Here is a 20,310-nt window from a genome sequence, read left to right as displayed (position 1 = left end):
GAGCTCACTTTAGACGATTCTTAAAATTAAAATTGTTATAGGCAGTTTTCGAAATTGCTGCCTTCCCGCTAGTCAATTGACAGTGACTTTTAATTGGGCTAGTAACACAAACATAAAGCTCGCTCGACTGTCTAGTTGAACAATCTAGTCAATACACAGTTATTTCTCATCAAGTCAGTTAAGGTGTCAATTAATGTTAAAGTCTGCTGTCATTTTGTTTCATTTCGTAGTTTACATTCCTGTCAACTCTCACTCATCTCGCGTGAGTCTCGCGCATTTATCACCTATGTCACGCTCACACGCAATTTTGAGAAATTCTCACGCATTCATATAAAATGTAGATAAAATATTTCTCTTTCGATTTATCGCGATTGCAACCAACACGGCGAGAACAAACATCATTCAAAACAAGTTTTCGCCTCCCTCACTCATTTAGACATCCAGGGGTTGACAGCTATGAGTTTATCGGAAGGCCACGCGAAGTAGTACACTGTAGGTTTTGTTTTGTTTGTGTGTTGTTTAACACCGCACTCCGCAATATTCCAGCTATATGTCGGCGGTCTGTAATTAATCGAGTCTGGACCAGACAATCTTGTGATTGACATCAAAAGCATAGATGCACGCAATTGGGATACGATGACATGCATCAACCAAGTCAGCGAGCCTGACCAGAAAATCCCTCACAGTCATCTCTTACAAGTATGGGTTGCTGAAGAACAATTAAAACCGGATCTTCAGGGACGAGTTCTATTACAGCATAATGTTTGACACAAACCCGAAGTGACATGTCAGTTGGAGTTAGGTTCAAAGTCGTTTTCAAGATTATTCAACTTATACTCACCGTCAAAAGAAACACGAATACCATACGTTAATATATGAAGAATTACTCATATTCAAGAGATATTAGATTGGTACGATGCTCAAAAGTGACTGTTTGTGAACCGATGCTCATGAACCCATCACATGTGATGCAGTAGATCCATAACTGTTTGTTTGTTGTTTAACGCCGCACTCAGCAATATGACGGCGGTCTGTAAACTGATAATCGAGTCTGGACCAGACAATCCAGTGATTAATATCATGAGCATCGATCCACGCAATTGGGATCGATGACATGCATCAACCAAGTCAGCGAGCCTGACCACCCGATCCTGTTAGTCGCCTTTTACGACAAGCATAGTCACCCTTTACGGCAAGCATAGTCACCTTTTACCGTAAACATTGGTTGCTGAAGACCTATTCTACCCCGTAATCTTCACAGGTAACATCCATGACTGAGATGCACCACTTGTCTGTGCAGGATCATGTGTAAAGTGTGGAAATCACATGCAGCATATCTTGATAAGAATAAAGTCACTTTGTGGGAACACTTTTTGTCATTTATTGGTACACATTGGAAACATCTCTTCTTAGCATACTTCTCTTTATGTTTCTATGGTTTGCGTTTCTTTTGGTGGTGAGTATATAGTGACCCGCATGCGTGGGTGTGTGTCTCACTCTGTGTGTGTGCGTGCTTGTTTTAGTCCGGACTAATGGCGATTTTATAGTGCTAGCCCACTGAACATGAATACCCCAGTAGACACACCTCCATCAGCTACATCAGCTCCATCAGCCACCAACTCCTGAGTTATCTCAGTGCCAGGCAGGGTAACAAGTTCCATCTTGTTTTATTTCTTTGTCTGTTGTTTAACGTCCTACTCAGCAATATTCCAGCTATATGACGGCGGTCTGTAATTAATCGACCCTGGATTAGACAATTCAGTGATTGACATCATGAACATAGATCCATGACATGCATCAACCAAGTCAGTGAGCCTGACAACCTGATCCCATTAATCGCCTCAGGACAAGCATAGGTTGCTGAAGACCTTTTCTACCCTGGATCTTCACAGGTCTCCGTCTTCTAAAGTCTTTCAGTAAGGTAAGACACCACTAGAAGATCTCAATACCTTCCGGGCTGATGCTCAAAGTGACTTAAACGTCCGCACTGCGTTGAAATCCAGACTAGGAAAGGTGCCCATAAACCACGGACCACAACAGGGGCAAATTTGGGCTTCCATCTCAAAATCATCAAATCTTGACAGCCAGGAAAAACAGAGCAGCACTACAGTGAATAGTGAGTGAATATGGTTTTACCGCTTTTAGCGATATTCCAGCAATATCACCGCGGTGGACACCAGAAATGGTACTGTACCCATGTCGGGAATCGAACCCGGGTCTTCAGTGTGACGAGCGAACACTTTAACCACTAGGCTACCCGACCGCCCCTGGGCCACCCATGACCCCTCTTGATGATAGACCTACCCTGAAGAGTACTCATGTGGAATGCAGTCACTACAAAGCCAGAACAGTCTTAATTGTTGTTTATTTCAATGTTTTGAAGTTACTGAATTATGTATATACATACAAGATACATGATGGTTGGAGAGAAAAATAAAGAACTTTAGGTCCTTGATAATGACTAAGTTGGGTTTTATGTCGCGTTTAGCAATATTCCAGCAAAATCACTGCAGGGGACACCAGAAATGGGCTTTGCACATTGTACCCATGTCGGGAATCGAACCCAGGCCTCCAGCGAGACTAGCAAACGCTTTAACCACTAGGCTACCCCACTGCCCGATTCTTGATCATGTGTTATTGTCTAATACGAATGAATAAATTCTATTTTTTGTATTAAATGTAAAATTTGTTTTCATAAAATACTTTAGTTCATATAAAAAATTAATTTGTTTATGAAAGAATATTCAGAAATAAATACACAGAAATTGATGTATTGCTGGCACCACATACAGTGAAACCTGCTTATTCCAGCCAGTACACTTCTGGGGAATGTCCAGATTAACAAACCATGTGTACAGATGGATTTTCTTTTATACATAAGAATACATCCCCGACAAGATTGAAAGCGGTGTTTCCAGTCTAAGAGGGTCCGGTCTAATAAGGATTCACAGAGAGTGTTCACAATACTGTCACAATAAGACTTCCAGAGTTTATCAACTGATTTTACAAATATTAACTAACATCTAGATCTAAACAGATTACACCTGCATGTTAACAAACATGAGTTTTATTGATTCAGTGAGGTTTTAGCAATAGTCCAGCTGACAACTGGTCCACCACATCATTTAAAACCTACAAATATATCTCCATACATACTGAATATTTCCAGCAAACCCTGGACGTAAATAAAGTACGTGTAACCCGAGCTGTGTACATTCTCATAAGCAATGATTGGTCTATATCTTATAAGCAATGATTGGTCTATATCTTATAAGCAATGATCGGTCTATATATTATCTACACAATCTCATAGCTGCAATTGAGGGCTTCACATTAAATGCAAACATAATTTTAGTGGCCAATAAAATATACGAATTTATTTACATGCAAATGTACAAATATGTTATCTAACCTTCCAGAAACATGAATCAATATTTGACTCATCTGTAAACTTGTCTGGGGGTCACTACAAAACTGACTTACAACAGCCATAGTTTGTTATTTACCACATTCAGCAATATTCCCGTTATATGACCAGTGCCCTGTAAATAATCAAGCCTGGACCAGATAATCCAGTGATTAATATTTATGAGCAAATAACACATATCGTCGTATATTGACTGTGATATGAATGAGTGAATATTGTTTTATGCCAGAATTATTTGTATTCCAGTCCTATCACTGTAGAGGATTCCAGAGATGGACTTCACACATTGTTCCGACATCAGCCAAGAGACTAACACAATCCTGGACACTATATGACATTACTTTGGGGCAGAGGCACATCTACGGGAAAACTCCCTTCTTTTGACAGCCTCTGCCAGGAAACATTGATTACACAAATATGACATTACTTTGGGGCAGAGGCACATCTACGAGAAAACTCCCTTGTTTTGACAGCCTCTGCCAAGAAACATTGATTACACAAATACAAATATCTACTCTAATCTTGGGATGGTCCCATGTACCACAGTTGTCTAAAGAAGATACTCAAATGAGGATTGGGTGTTGTCATATGCTCATACTATCAACCACTGGTTTATCCAGTGGACTTGATTATTCTCAAATATTAGTGTCGGTCAGCACACATCAAGGTGAGTGTGCCCTTGACCTTACGTCCATGAGGTGTTTGGGACCTATTCCTCCCTGGAGTGAGTGAGTATGGTTTTACGCTGCTTTTAGCAATATTCCCGCAATATCACAGCGGGGGACACCAGAAATGGGCTTCACACATTGTACCCATGTCGGGAATCGAACCCGGGTTGTCGGCGTGACGAGCGAACGCTTTAACCAGTAGGCTACCCTACCGCCCCATTCCTCCCTGTGATGTCACTGTGATGCTGCCTTAACCGATATTCAAATGGCAAACCAAGAATCAATTTCACACATGGGAATCAAACCCAGGTGTTCATCCTGACAAGCCAACGCTTTACCAACTGGGCTATCCCACTATGAAGGGAGTCATTAATTCAGATCACACAGATCAACAACAAATGGTAAATAAGTCTGTATACTGCTCCATCTCCACATGATCACACCAAGCTCCGTCGTAACAAGCACTTCAATGCATAAATTATGTAACAGTGTGATGCAACTGTCTCTTTCAACACCTGAGAACAACAATCTTCTTCTGCACCAGATGACCTTCCAGTACTTCATTTACATAAGGGCAACAATTGCTTGAGTTGAGTGTCCAAGTTCTTGTCATCCTAACCAAATATTAATCCCGAGTTGTTATTTCATTTGAGGACGAAGAGGCCATCAAAAAGTTTTGTAAGATTGACTTCAGAATATGCGTTAGTCTTGAGCCAGCTGCCGACAGTGTCTTTCAGCGTCTTGTAGGATGACTTGTACACACCCACGGCGTTCTCCCCTCGGGCGTTCTTCTGGCCAGGCTCTGCAGTCAAAAGGTAATTTCATCACATTAGGGATAGTTGTATCGATGTGCTGAACCAGCATGTGAAATTTGGTATCACGATCCCATCAATATGCAATGTGGTCACCTAGCAGGTACTACTTTTAGTATTGATTGAGTTTGGTTTTAGGCCACCTTTAGCAATATTCCAGCAATATCACGGCGGGGGACACCAGAAATGGGCTTCACACGTTGTGTTTACATGAAAGAGAATGAGACTTTTCAACTTTTCAACACTTGTTTGTTTTGGACTTGTGAAAACTCTAAACCAACAGGTAAGGCTAAAATATGTCAAAATGGTTTAAGAGGTTTTATGGAAGCATGTATCAATTGTTGCATCAATGGAGTGCCTGTGAATGCCTGTGAGAGACGTAAGTGCCTGTGAGAGACACGTGTGCCTGTGAGAGACGTAAGTGCCTGTGAGAGACGTAAGTGCCTGTGAGAGACGTAAGTGCCTGTGAGAGACGTGAGTGCCTGTGAGAGACGTGAGTGCCTGTGAGAGCCACGAGTGCCTGTGGGAGCCACGAGTGCCTGTGTGTGCCTGTGAGAATCTGTGTGTGCCTGTGAGAGCCTTGAATGCTTGTAACAGCTTGTGTGTGCCTGTGAGAGCCTTGAGAGCTTGTAAGAGCCTGTGAATGCCTGTGAGAGACGTAAGTGCCTGTGAGAGACGCGTGTGCCTGTGTGAGCCAATGAGAGCCTGTGAGCCATGAGAGCCTGTGTGCCTGTGAGAGCTGTGTGTGCCTGTGAGTGTCTGTGAGAGCCTGTGTGTGCCTGTGAGTGTCTTTGAGAGCCCGTGTGTGCCTGTGAGTGTCTTTGAGAGCCTGTGTGTGCCTGTGAGAGCCTGTGTGTGTCTGTGAGAGCCTGTGTGTCTGAGAGCCAATGAGTGTCTGTGTGTGCCTGAGAGCCTGTGTGTGTCTGTGAGAGCCTGTGTGTCTGTGAGAGCCTGTGTGTGTCTGTGAGAGCCTGTGTGTGTCTGTGAGAGCCTGTGTGTGTCTGTGAGAGCCTGTGTGTGTCTGTGAGAGCCTGTGAATGTCTGAGAGCCTGTGAGTGTCTGTGAGAGCCTGAGAGCCTGTGAGTGTCTGTGAGAGCCTGAGAGCGTCTTTGAGAGCCTGTGTGTGCCTGTGAGAGCCTGTGATTGCCTGTGAGAGCCTGTGATCTGAGTACAACTTACTTGAGTCTTGCAGCAGTGAGATGGCCTTCTCCGTGTCGAAGATGAACTGGTAGTAACACAGCTGTGTGTACAGTGCCGAGTCTGTGAACTGAGATAAGGAATCGGGTACGTGATCCATGCAGATGATTGGGCAATGTTTTTCAGCACATTTACTTAATTCAGAGGAATCTTGACATTGCATTTTGAGATTACAGTCAATGCAATAATATAAAACTAAGCACTATCTTTATTGGTCCTGTTATCACTGAGATACATCTACAAAACCATACATAAACTTAGTTATTAGTTGTTTCATGTTAATAACAATGTGGAATTTTTTTTGTATCATTTGCTGCAAACTTGGGGCTGAATGTCGACCTCTGACAAGTTCATTCTTTTTCCCGATCATGAGTTTGACATCAACAATCAAACTGAGTTTGGATTAGATCTACATTCAACATTATGCCTTTATACGAACGAGCCCTCGGTACATCGGAATCTATGAATTATTGATGTGTTTGTTACCTCAGGCTGCAGGATTCCCCGGTGACACATTCCGCACACCGGATGCCCTCTCTGGAACATCAGCGGAGTTTTCCGTGTCCGAGCTCCGCACGCTGAATCCTCACACCTCAACCAGCCCTGGAACAGTGGAAGCTCATGCTCAAGAAGTGTCCTATTTCAAGACTGAACCCATGTGTCAGTTTCATCTCTCTTAACGGCAAGTTTTGTTAACCACACTGTGGACAGTATTTCCGTTTTATCATAGTGAGTCATGTTACTGCGGAAAACGTAAACTGATGCAGGTGAGCAGCATCTACCACTCTGGTGTGATCCAGGCAAGGGAATTCCCTGACTTTAAGAGTACAGTTTCCACCCTTGAATCGACAACCGGTTCCTAAACAAAAATGGCAACTGCCATGCCGATTTCATTACATTGCAGGATTTGCATGTTTTTAATCAAAGTCCTCAAAAGATTTGATGCACTCCGCAAGTAAGATCCCTTTTTTTCCAAAATAGATCTTGATTATTGATCAGATTATCGAGACTGGACGCCGCCATTTTGTTTGAAGCAAATGCAAGTGACATGAGAGGTGAAATCTGATTGGTCAATAGGAAGGACATAGAAGGGACATAACTTGTAATAGCCAGTGGTGACGCTACAATTGAGCCCAGAAATTCCAGCCTAAGTCAGCAATGGTGGAAACTGGACTTTCAGAGTCAGTTAATTTCCTTGCCTATGATGTAATCCACGATGCAGACATAATGTCCCTTTGTAATGATGAGCGTATATAGCTGGACTTGACTTACCTCGTAGTAACACTTGACGTGTTTCCTGATGGCCAGCACGAGCCTGTTCTGAATCTGGGGGATGTACTCGTTGGGCACCATCTTGCACTGGGGGTTGGAGCACTTGGACAGTGAGCACTCCAGGGGGCTGTCCTGTAACACAGACAGTGACGGAGTGAAGGAAGGAGGAAGGTGGGATTGAGTGAAGGAATGAGAAAAGGAGTAAATGAATTAGTGAGTGAAATGAGTGGACGGTTGAGTGAGTGAGTGAGTTTGGTTTTTATGCTACTTTTAGCAATATTCCAGCAATATCACGGCGGGGGACACCAGAAATGGGCTTCACACATTGTACCCATGTCCGGATTCGAACCTGGGTCTTCGGCATGACGAGCGAACGCTTTAACCACTAGGCTACCCGACCGCCCCCTGAGTGAGTGAGTGAGTGAGTGAGTGAATGAATGAATGAATGAACGAATGAATGAATAAGAAAAGGAGTGAGTGAAGGAATGAGATCTAGTTGGGTGGGTGTGATTGAATGAGAGTAAGTGAAGGAATGAGATCTAGTTGGGTGGGTGTGATTGAATGAGAGTAAGTGAAGGAATGAGTGAGGTATTCAAGCCATATTGCAGTGCTGGGCGTAAATTGTGATGTCAGAAAGGAAGGGTCAGTGAGGGAGGGAGTAAGTGATTGCTGTTGAATGGAGCATTACCAATATTACAGCCAGATACTGACAGCTCTTATATAAAACTATGTGTCTTTTGACACAAAATCATGATCTTGAAATGCTAAATAGTGTGTTCAGGAAATGAAATGTTCACAAAACCCCTTTTTCTCAGACAACTTGTTCGAACCATTCGGATAAAGAGAGCCACACACCGTTCCAAGAAAAACACCATCCATGATTATTTCCCTCCCGCAGTCCACCGCCGGACATTTGACCTTGAACCTGTCGCAATCCTTGTAGCGCTCCTCCTCCGACATCTGTGTTCCTCCCAGGAGAGCATCATCATCGTCATTGTCATGGTGCTGAGTCTGATGGCGGTAGCCTGTTGGGTCAAGACCTGTGGGTAGAAATGGAGTGAGTGATTGAGTTGTGTTTGATGCCCCTTTTAACAGTATTCCAGCTATATCACGGCGTGTCAGCTTAATGTGGGAGGAAAGCCCAAAGTGATGCAGGTCTCAGACGTGTACCACGTTGGAGAAACCAACAAGCACAGGTATGGTGCTGACAAACCTAGAAACATAATCGGGGCGAACCAGGATTCGAACTTGGGTATAAATGGAGAAATAGAAAGGTTAGTACGTTCTCCATATTTCCAGCGTTTGTATTTCGGTAAACCTACACCAATGCCTGGATCAATTCCCGTAGTTCTTGTGATCTCAAATGACCCAACTTTGATTTTCATTTACATTTTACCAACCAATCGAATGTCAAGATAATCAAATAGAAAATGGGTAAGGGATGTAAGCGATTGTAGTGCCACGACTATCATATCTCCCACACTTTAACATAGAGGTAAGATAGTCGTAGCGCTACAATGGCTTTACTAAACGGCCCCTAGACACTATCCTGGAAGGTAACGGGTCCCAAAACACTTGTTATCAAGGGTCCTCTGAGAAGACTCGTTCAGAGGATCCTCCCAGCATGCACTGCACTAGGGAGTAGTTATTGAATTCTTTCAAGGAGCATTAATTTTTAGATTCAAGATTTGTTATTGACAAGGTTGCGCCCCCTGTGTCCCCCCCCTCACCTAGACACTGGGCCAGGTGGGCAGCGTCGGTCCCCTCGATGGGGTCACAGAGTCGCGCCACCACGGGGTGCACCTGCTGGGCCAGGTAGTACTTGGTGTCTGAAACAAACAACAGGATCTGTTATAACAACTGACTGTCAAGCTGGTGCCAATTAACGATGATGATGATGATGATGTTGATGATGATGTTGTTGTTGATGATGTTGTTGTTGTTGTTGATGATGTTGATGATGCTGTTGATGATGTTGTTGATGATGTTGTTGATGATGTTGTTGTTGATGATGATGTTGTTGATGATGATGATGATGTTGTTGTTGATGATGATGATGATGTTGTTGATGATGTTGTTGATGATGATGTTGACGATGATGATATTGTTGTTGATGATGTTGTTGTTGATGATGTTGTTGATGTTGTTGTTGATGATGATGATATTGTTGTTGATGATGTTGTTGTTGATGATGTTGTTGATGATGATGATGATGATGTTGATGATGTTGTTGATGACGATGTTGTTGATTATGATGATGTTTTTTATGATGATGTTGATGATGATGATGTTGTTGATGATGATGTTGTTGATGATGATGATGTTGTTGTTGATGATGTTGATGATGATGTTGTTGTTGATGATGTTGATGATGATGATGTTGTTGTTGATGATGATGATGATGATGATGATGATGATGTTGATGGTGAGGGTGATGATGGTGATGATGATGTTAAGGGTTGTGATGATGATGATGATGATGATGATGATGATGATGATGAAGAATCCATTAATATGATGATCAATAATGTGCCAGATTCCATCTACCAAGTGATTGCTCATGGTGCTACATTATTAGCTTTGAGTCCCTACATGGGTTCATGCCGATATAGTATTAAACAATGAAATGTTGAACTATCAAAATAGAGACAAAATACTTTAGTAGCAGCATCAAACACTCATGGCAGGTTGGTGTCCGGTATAATGTATGTGTACCTATACTTTGTGTCAGGTCTGACATAACTGAGATTATACCAGTCTTCAGGATATGTTATAAGAACTGACTATCAAGCTGGTGCCAATTAACAATGATGCTGATAATGATGTTGAGTGAGTGAGTGAGTGAGTGAGTATGGTTTTACGTCGCTTTTGGCAATATTCCAGCAATATCACGGCGAGGGACACCAGAAATGGGCTTCACACATTGTACCCATGTCGGGAATCGAACCTGGGTCTTCGGCGTGATGAGCGAACGCTTTAACCACTAGGCTACCCGACCGCCCCTGATGATGATGATGATGATGATGATGATGATGATGATAAATAGACAGCATATGATGAGATCCACAGACTCACATCCTACAAGGATGTCATACTTTTCTGGATGCAGCATGACCTCACTCACCTATTTTAAGGTTGTCTCCCTTTGCTAGCTCTTCAGGGTGGTAGGCTCGCTGAGATGGCGGCAAGTTGGACCCATCCTGTAATCACACATACAACATAAGGAACAGCCTTCCAGGACACCTTGTCCAGGGATTTATTATCAATACCAAACTTAGCGCCGTTGGCAGTTATATTGGGGGGAAAGAGTTATATACATATTATTACAAATTGGATTTTTTTCCCTAATATCTTATATTCGTAAATTCAGGCATTTTAACATTCAACATTGCATTCAATGCAATAATATAAAACGAAGCTCTAAAGACTTCCTCTTCATGGGTCCTGTCATCAGTGATATACAGCCACCTCTATGAAGCCATGACGTAAGACATAACAATGGGATGAATTGAGAATTTTTTAGTCCAGATTGGGATCTCTTGGTGTTGAATTGGGGTCAAATTAAGCCTCTGGAAGTTATCATTTCAATATTACATATGCAGTCAGTGACATTCTCCCAACCCATACAACAAACTTGACCAAGGATCCCATGACACTGGTGGAGTATTTCGCTGACTCAGGGACCCCCTACCTGGCAGATTATATAGGAGATGGTGTCTCCCGCCCGCATGCGCTTGCCTCCCTTGCTGTTGAGTCGCAGCGCCACCTGGACGTGAGGAAGACTCTTCTTGTCCGGGTAATCCTCGGGGTTCTTCGTCAGTTGCTGCAACAGACAACGTCCATTTATCCCACAAATAAGAAGAAAAATATATTCATCATTTAGTAACTCTCCATCAATATCATGACATGATTCTGGATTCATGATCAGCATCATATATTTCATGACGCAAGACGGTAATCTGCATCATATATTTCATGACACAAGACCGTAATCTGCATCATAAATTTCATGACTCAAGACCGTAATCTGCATCATATATTTCATGACACAAGACCGTAATCTGCATCATAAATTTCATGACTCAAGACCGTAATCTGCATCATATATTTCATGACTCAAGACCGTAATCTGCATCATATATTTCATGACTCAAGACCGTAATCTGCATCATAAATTTCATGACCTCAGTATTGTACATTTCGTTAACCTCAGTATCATAATCTGCATCGTAAATTTTGTGACGTTAGTGTGGTAACCCTTGCTGACAGTCAGCGCCAAACTCCTACCTTGGTGATGTGGAACAGCTCTACAGGGATTTCATTGTTGGCCACTTTCTCTCCCACCTCGATCAGCTTGGCGTGTATGGTCTCCACAAGCGTCTCTCGTGTCTCTCCGGAGAGAATCTGACTCACAACAAATCTGAAGAACAAATTCATACAGGTAGCTATGAGTTTTCTCAGAGACAGGAAACTGTTCTGTCTTGCAAGGCCAACTCTCACATAAAAGAACATGTGATCATAAACTGAGCCACTAGCTCAAAGTAACAGTTCATTCATATTTTAGTTAGCCAAGGGCCAAATAGTCAGCAGTTTCATCAAGCTCTGTACTTTAGTCATTCCCCTTACACACACACTCACAGTACCCCTGTCTGCCTACATCTCTAGAGTACGCTCACAGCACACCTGTCTGTGCCTACATCTCTCGAGTACACTCACAGTACACCTGTCTGTGCCTACATCACTAGAGTACTCACAGCACACCTGTCTGTGCCTACATCTCTAGTGTACACTCAAAGTACATCTGTCTGTGCCTACATCGCTAGAGTACACTCACAGTACACCTGTCTGTGCCTACATCTCTAAAGTACACTCAAAGTACACCTGTCTGTGCCTACATCTCTAGAGTACACTCACAGTAGACCTGTCTGTGCCTACATCGCTAGAGTACACTCACAGTACACCTGTCTGTGCCTACATCTCTAGAGTACACTCACAGTACACCTGTCTGTGCCTACATCTCTAGAGTACACTCAAAGTACATCTGTCTGTGCCTACATCGCTAGAGTACACTCACAGTACACCTGTCTGTGCCTACATCTCTAAAGTACACTCAAAGTACACCTGTCTGTGCCTACATCTCTAGAGTACACTCACAGTAGACCTGTCTGTGCCTACATCGCTAGAGTACACTCACAGTACACCTGTCTGTGCCTACATCTCTAGAGTACACTCACAGTACACCTGTCTGTGCCTACATCTCTAGAGTACACTTACAGTACACCTGTCTGTGCCTACATCTCTAGAGTACACTCACAGTACACCTGACTGTGCCTACATGTATAGAGTACACTCACAGTACACCTGTCTGTGCCTACATGTATAGAGTACACTCACAGTACACCTGTCTGTGCCTACATGTAAAGAGTACACTCACAGTACACCTGTCTGTGCCTACATCACTAGAGTACACTCACAGTACACCAGCCCGTGGCTACATGTATAGAGTACGACCCGTGAAGATCCGGGGTAGAATAGGTCTTCAGCAACCCATGCTTGTCATAAAGAGGCGATCGGTTGGTCAGGCTCGCTGACATGGTTGATGCATGTCATTAACTCATTTCTGTGGATCGATGCTCATAGTGTCACAGACTTGATTATTTACAGATCACCATCATGTAGCTGGTATATTGCTGAGCGCGGCGTTAAACAATAAATAAATAAACAAATAAAACAAATGTTTATAGTACTCTCAAAGTACACCTGAATGTGCCTACATTCTGGCTTTGGACTAGTAGTTATTGTCTCAGATTGACATACAAAGAGACTCATGACTGTACTTACTTTCCTGCCTCCTTGGACAAATCACACCAGTCCCGCCGGACGATGTCCAGCCCCTTCAGTTCCTCCGACGTGGTGATCTTGCCGTCCGCAGACCGACTCACGCTCAGCGCTGCATACTTCTTCTTTTTCAGCAACAGCATTGACTTGAAGACTCCATCGATGTCGATCTCCAGCAGCCGGTACAGCTTGTTTACCTCCGACTTCACCTGCACAGGGTCAGTGAGTGAGTTAGGTGAGGTGAGATGGGGTGAAGTGAGGTGAGATAAGGTGAGGTCAGGTGGGGTGAAATAAGAAGAGGTGAGGTGGGGTGGGGTTGGGTGAGGTGAAGTGAGGTGAGGTGGAGTGAAGTGAGGTGAGGTCAGGTGGGGTGAAGTGAGATGAGGTGAGGTGAGGTGAGGTGAGGTGAAATGGGGTTTAACGTTATATAGTGATTTGCATGCGTGCTTGCGTTAGTACGGATTGATGCTGATTTATAGTGGTAGCCCACTGAGATACCATGCTGCAGTTTAACATGAATACCCTACTCAGACACAGTATACTGACTCCAAGCTGACCAGTCCTTGTTTTAGCCCCTTAATGCCGAGCGCCAGACAGGGTAACAACAAGTACCATCTCTTAACGTCTTTTGGTATGACGTGTCCAGAGTGAGTGAGTGAGTATGGTTTTATGCAGCTTTTAGCAATATTCCAGCAATATCACAGCGGGGGACACCAGAAATGGGCTTCACACATTGTACCCATGTCGGGAATCGAACCCGGGTCTTTTGCGTGACGAGCGAAGGCGCGGCCAGAGATCAAACCCCAGACGTTCCGCTCTATGGGCGGAAGCTCTTCCACTAGACCACGGAGGCAGTCCTTGCATGTCTGACAATGCCATAGATTTCAGGGTAATATCATCAGGAAATGCAAGAAAAAAACCAAAAAACACTAAATATGTAATAAACAGCCAGAAATGTTTGAGAAATACATGAGATTTGTTTCCGTCTGTCCACCCTGTAGACAACGCACCAAGTGTTCCACCTGACACAAGATCTCACCTTGTTCCACCTGACACAAGATCTCACCTTGTTCCACCCAACACAAGATCTCACCTTGTTCCACCCAACACAAGATCTCACCTTGTTCCACCCGACACAAGATCTCACCTTGTTCCACCCGACACAAGATCTCACCTTGTTCCACCCGACACAAGATCTCACCTTGTTCCCCAGCTTGAAGACCTGGTCAAGGTCGGTGCAGTTGGAGTTGATCATGATGGAGTCCGTGTCTCCGTAGATGACGTCCAGGTTCATCTGTAGAAGCAGGGGTTTGCACAGTGTGGTTAGGAATTATTTTACATGTTGACGACAAAAGAATCATTTTCCAGCAGCCCCATCCCAGAAGGGGATTTTATGTGGCACATGCGTCACTATCAGGATAGATATGATCCAACAGCTGAACGGAGGAATGCATCATGAGTTTACAATGAGTGAATGTTGTTTTACGCCACAGTCAGCAATATTCCAGCAATGTCAACTGATTCACTGTTATCAAGTCTTACGATAAGCATAGGTATTTTTTTACCCATTCATCCCCTGAAACCAGACAGGGTTACAAGCAGAACGGATGAATATATCGTGAGTTTACAGTAAGCGAATGTTGTTTTCCGCCACATTCAGCAATATTCCAGCAATGTCACAGCAACATGTAAATAATCTAGTCTGGACCAGATAAACCAGCAGGGTTAGAAATTGGCACTAGTCCTGTAGTCCTTACCAAACTGCCCAATAGTAAAGGTATCCTAAGGACTAGTAGCAATTGGCCCATTTTAAGGGTTTTGCTATATGCCATCAATATAAGGACTAGTGGACAAAAACTATTAGTTTCTAACCCTGAGTGTGTCCAGTGGTTGATATGAGGACATTCCATGACCTCGAGGTACAGTGGCACCTGAATCGAACCACCTGATTCATTGTAATCAAGTCTTACGACAAGCATTGGTAACTTTAGACCAATTCATCCCCTGAGGCCTGACAGGGGTAACGAGCTTACAAGTTGCAAAGACTCCTCTATTCAAGGCAATCAGGAAACTTTCATGTCTGGTTCTTTGTCCTCATTCCTAATTTACACCGGAATAAAGGAGGGTTTTCCGTTACCTCTTAAAACTGGGGGTCAATGATGTCCTACTGTTCTCAGACTTCTCTTTGTGTAACTTATTTTAATCCACAAAAAACTCCACTTGATTCAAAAGTTCATTTCATGATAAAATATTGTTAAAAGTGATTCGGGACTGACCAATCAGCAGGTAATTCTTTTGCTAGCAACAAATGTTCTCTCTGAAAGCTGCCAAACATTTTTTTCTTTTAATGGACTGGTCATCTAGTAAAGGCATGAGTGGGCCGGTGGGATTGGTCTTAGGACTGTATCATATTTGGCTGATCCCCTCCACATATTGTCACACCTGTCCATGTACCCACTCCACATAATAAATGTCATGTCCCTAATTAATGTTGGTTGGTTGGTTGGTTGGTCGTTTAACGCCACACTCAGCAATATTCCAGCTATATGACGGCGGTCTGTAAATAATCGAGTCTGGACCAGACAATGCAGTGATTAATATCATGACCATCGATACACGCAATTGGGATCGATGACATGCATCAACCAAGTCAGCGAGCCTGACCACCCGATCCCGTTAGTTGCCTTTTACGACAAGCATGGGTTGCTGAAGACCTATTCTAAATAATGTAATTTCTTATTTAAAAATGGTACTGTGTCATTTTTCATCCCCCCCCCCCTGCCCCCCAACTTGTGATAAATTTTGGAACCCCAATCTCTAATGTTTTTCATGAACCTTCCCCAGCCCTTAATCTCACCAACCCTGCCAACCCTATAACAAATTACCAGTCCCTAAACTTATCACTTTTCTACTATTTTAAAAGGACCAACATGATCAAAATTAGCTTACCGCTTGCACAAGGTCTTTAGTCTTCAATAAAATCTAAAAGAAAAAGGAAATTGAAGCTTTATACATAGCACAAAACACAAAATACAACAAGACACAAGGGCCGCTGACCACAAGGGCTGCTGACCACAGGGGCCAATGGGATTTGGTGCGAAGAGTCTCTGACACTGATAACTATGCTGCTAGCTGACTGATAGAGAAGGGTGGTGCTACCATGGTTACAAGTTTGTTTGTTTGTTGTTTTACGCTACACTCAGCTCTATATGATAGCGATCTGTAAATAATCGAGTCTGGACCAGACAATCCAGTGTGACAATATGAGCACCCGTTCGTCGCCTCTTACGACGAGCATAGTCCCCTTTTACGTCAAGCATTAGTTCCTAAAGAACTATTCTACCCCAGATCTTCAGTGGTGCCATGGTTACAAGAGACGATCACTGGCAGCAGTGGTTATCATCAGATACATTCGGGTTTTCTTGTTGTTTTGATGGAATTAGAAACAAAGGCCAATCTGTTGTCAGGAAAAACGGCAAAAATGCAAAATTTCTAAACTGGTTAATAGCAAAAGGCAGCAGTTTATCCCGAGCCTATCTATGGTATGATCAGCAAATTTTGAACAGTCTTTTGGTAATGCCCTGGAACAAACACAAGACTCATTTGCATCAAAGTCCAATTTGATGTCAAGGATTTCGGAATAAATATATAAAAAAGTGCTAATTTTTTCGGCATATAGGTTGAGGACTAAACCTAACTCTAAAATCCTACTGATCAGAACAAATTATGTTGTGTTCATGATAACAAACATTCATGCCATAGTTGAATTTCTTCAGAGTCTGGCCATCCTAGAGTTTACAGATCCAAATATACATTATGAGAGAAACAAACACATGGTCAAAACAGTAAGGTCAAATAAAGGTCAAAATTGTAAATATCTTGGAAAGTGGAACGTATGTGTTGGGCTCCACAACTTACTAAACATATCAAATTTCTTAACTTTGGAAAAGAAATGATTCAAACCTCTTGAAAATATTCAGATCTAATCATTGGTGGGAAAAGCATGTAGAGTTTCACCTTCATCAGTTCCTTGGTTCTTTGTACTTGGTACTACATCTTACCCACCATGTTTCAGAGTTAAGAAGATTTATAAACATATTTTTTTTTAAATCAAAGATGGCTAGCTGGCGAGCAGCCATATTGAAATTCCAATTTTGATGACTTGAACAAAGTTGGACCCCCTCACAGTTACAAACATCCATACAAAATTTCAGATGAATCCATCCGGCCATTTTAGATAAGTCAAACATGTGAAACTTGTGCGTGACGACAACAGTGAGTGAGTATGGTTTTACGCCGCTTTTAGCAATATTCCAGCAATATCACGGTGGGGGACACCACAAATGGGCTTCACACATTGTACCCATGTCGGGAATCAAACCCGGGTCTTTGACGTGACGAGCGAACGCCTTAACCACTAGGCTACCCGACCGCCCCCACGACGACAACAGACGCAACACCAGCTCATAAGGCCTTTCCAACAAAGTGAAAGGCACCATGGCTAGACTGATAGCTGTGTGGTTTGATTAAGAAATAATGAATAAGTATCATGGTCATGCTCTGAGACCCATTTCCATATCCCTCAAACTATTTCCCACGCGAGTGAGTTAAATCTTAACTCAGTTGGGAAGGAAATAGTATTTTTATTTTTATTTTTATGACAAAACACAGTAGGCTACAACTACCTTAATAACAAAACACAAGATTTATCACACAAAAAAAGTTAATTAAACGTTTAGTTCAGTGAAATTTTCTCAACTATTATCAGTTGTTCTGTCGATAGTGCTACATCCCCAGAATATTGTCACGCACATGGACACAATCTCACGTTCTTGTCTTTAGTGAGTCTTAAATCTCAACAAAATGGATTCCACAAACCAAGCCAAAGATTCAACCCTTGGACATCATCCAAATTGTATTAACTTTAATAATATGGTGACAAGTCCACGAGCAAAGTCAATGATTTCCACCACAATCTCCTCGCCATGACAACCAAGTGTGAAATGTCTCCGTAATGAAAGCACAACCATGACGATCCCACATCCCTTTCAAGATTAACCTCCCACATCCCCCAACCATCAGCATCGACTCCAGGTCGTCTTTTCCTATGGGAATACAGTCCAGAATTAGAAATAATTTCTCCACGTTGCAAATCCCACTTAACCCTTGTCTTTATTGAGAGTATCACTTGGAAGGAGACGAGGTGATTGTTTGTTTATTCAAGGCTAGTTTCATATTACGAGATCGCCTCACATAAAGGCATTGTTTTAAGCTGAACTTCATGTTGGGAACCTGATGCTGGCGTTGTTAATCCTTGTTGACGAGCTACCACTTAACAAACAAACAACAGTGAAGACGGACCAGGAAGTGGGACTATTTCAGTTGATGGTGATGGTCTCAAATCTAGACAAACACAGCAAATTGGAGTTAAGGGATTGTGTCAAAACTTTCAAAAGTAAACTTCACGTCATAATTGAACACATTAAATTCTTTAATAGCATTAATCTGTAGTTCTAGAACAACTCCTTATAAGATGGAGAAAGGTTTATTTGAATATAACATGTTGAATTTGAGTGTCGTTAGTTGTAGCTGTGGTCTTCCAGTCAATAGGCATCACACACTGTTTGTATGTGTACAAAAGCCCTTACAATTACCTCTCAAAAGGTGAGGTGAGGTGAAATGGGGTTTAACGTCGCGTCCAAGATTATTGCACTTATATAGCGACGTGCATGTACCTTTATGTATGTGTGTGGCTGCTTGTACTAGTCCGGACTGATGCCGATTTATAGTGCTAGCTCACTGAGATACCATGCCCCAGTTTAACATGAATACCCCACCCAGACACAGTATACTGACTCTGAGCTGACCAGTCCTTGTTTTAGCCCCTTAATGCCGAGCGCCAGGCAGGGTAACAACAAGGACCATCTTTTAACGTCTTTTGGTATGACGCGGCCGGGGATACAACCTCGGACCTTCCGCTCTACGGGCGGACGTTCTATCACTAGACCACGGAGGCGGTCGACCTCTCAACACAAGCAAGCAGTATGAGGAACATATTGTATTGTGCCCCAGAATCCACAGGGACCAGGTATGGAGGAGAGGGAATCCACAGGGACCAGGTATGGAGGAGAGGGAATCCACAGGGACCAGGTAGGGAGGAGAGGGAATCCACAGGGACCAGGTATGGAGGAGAGGGAATCCACAGGGACCAGGTATGGAGGAGAGGGAATCCACAGGGACCAGGTAGGGAGGAGAGGGAATCCACAGGGACCAGGTATGGAGGAGAGGGAATCCACAGGGACCAGGTAGGGAGGAGAGGGAATCCACAGGGACCAGGTATGGAGGAGAGGGAATCCCAAAGAGGCGGGCCTCAAAGTTTAAATTTTAACCCAGTGGTTACAAGTATTTGTTCGAGGTAGCCAGTGGTAAAATCAAGAAGTCAAGCCAATATTGTAGCCAAAAGCATTTGAAATTATCTTTCATCAAATAACTATTATACGTACAAGTCATAGCACTAGTCTTGGAATTGTATATTAGTGGAAACTGTACTTGAGTTTTGTTATTTGTGAATTTATATTCCTAGATTATATAGGTACATCCTTGCTTATCCAATAAACTATCAACTAAAATAAAATACTAATTACATTAACATTTATGCATTTCGGTTCATTCTTGAATAATTTGCAAGTACAATCAGTAGCAGACATGTTTATTTTTGTGTCTACATATGTGTAGCAATAGAATTTAGTCGCCACAAGATATTTTTGAAGGTAGTCATTTGGCTACCTCAGAATTTAGACAGTAGACAAATTGAAATTTAGGTCACATTGGCCACTGTTTTAGTCCCAACTTCTTCAGAAAAGTTCAGAAAAAAGAAAACACTAAAACCTTCAATAGCGTTTAATCTCCTGTATTCTACATATTTATGTAAAGTTAGGCTGTGCCAGTGTAGAGATAATGAACAATTTTTGACAGCAATCAATGCTGTCATTGTAATGGAAAAAAATTCAATTTGTTACAGATTCAAGCAAATTCAGCAGAAGTAACCAATCATTGCAAGAGACATTTCTATGTGGTTACTGACAATGAGTAGTTG

General features: G+C 42.7%; 1 protein-coding gene across 1 annotated transcript in view; it reads right to left on the bottom strand.

Moving 5' to 3' along the window:
• Positions 1 to 3,261: 3,261 nt before the first annotated feature.
• Positions 3,262 to 20,310, bottom strand: part of LOC139447170 (DNA polymerase alpha catalytic subunit-like) — a 58,064-nt gene continuing 41,015 nt past the window's right edge. Inside the window, exons 28-39 of the mRNA XM_071228372.1 lie at positions 16,164 to 16,196; positions 14,416 to 14,508; positions 13,218 to 13,423; positions 11,664 to 11,796; positions 11,068 to 11,199; positions 10,501 to 10,576; positions 9,107 to 9,205; positions 8,232 to 8,416; positions 7,377 to 7,508; positions 6,591 to 6,707; positions 6,087 to 6,174; positions 3,262 to 4,897 (exon numbers count right to left, since the gene is read on the bottom strand). Coding sequence (XP_071084473.1) covers positions 4,740 to 4,897; positions 6,087 to 6,174; positions 6,591 to 6,707; positions 7,377 to 7,508; positions 8,232 to 8,416; positions 9,107 to 9,205; positions 10,501 to 10,576; positions 11,068 to 11,199; positions 11,664 to 11,796; positions 13,218 to 13,423; positions 14,416 to 14,508; positions 16,164 to 16,196 — 1,452 coding nt within the window. The 3' untranslated portion in view covers positions 3,262 to 4,739. The remainder of the gene's footprint in view (positions 4,898 to 6,086; positions 6,175 to 6,590; positions 6,708 to 7,376; positions 7,509 to 8,231; positions 8,417 to 9,106; positions 9,206 to 10,500; positions 10,577 to 11,067; positions 11,200 to 11,663; positions 11,797 to 13,217; positions 13,424 to 14,415; positions 14,509 to 16,163; positions 16,197 to 20,310) is intronic.

The sequence above is a fragment of the Haliotis cracherodii genome, unplaced genomic scaffold, assembly GCF_022045235.1.
Source record: "Haliotis cracherodii isolate W230 unplaced genomic scaffold, xgHalCrac1.p SCAF_7, whole genome shotgun sequence".
Taxonomy (NCBI): Eukaryota; Metazoa; Mollusca; class Gastropoda; order Lepetellida; family Haliotidae; genus Haliotis; species Haliotis cracherodii.
Note: the sequence above shows the minus strand (reverse complement) of the source record. Positions and strands in the feature narration are given on the sequence as shown.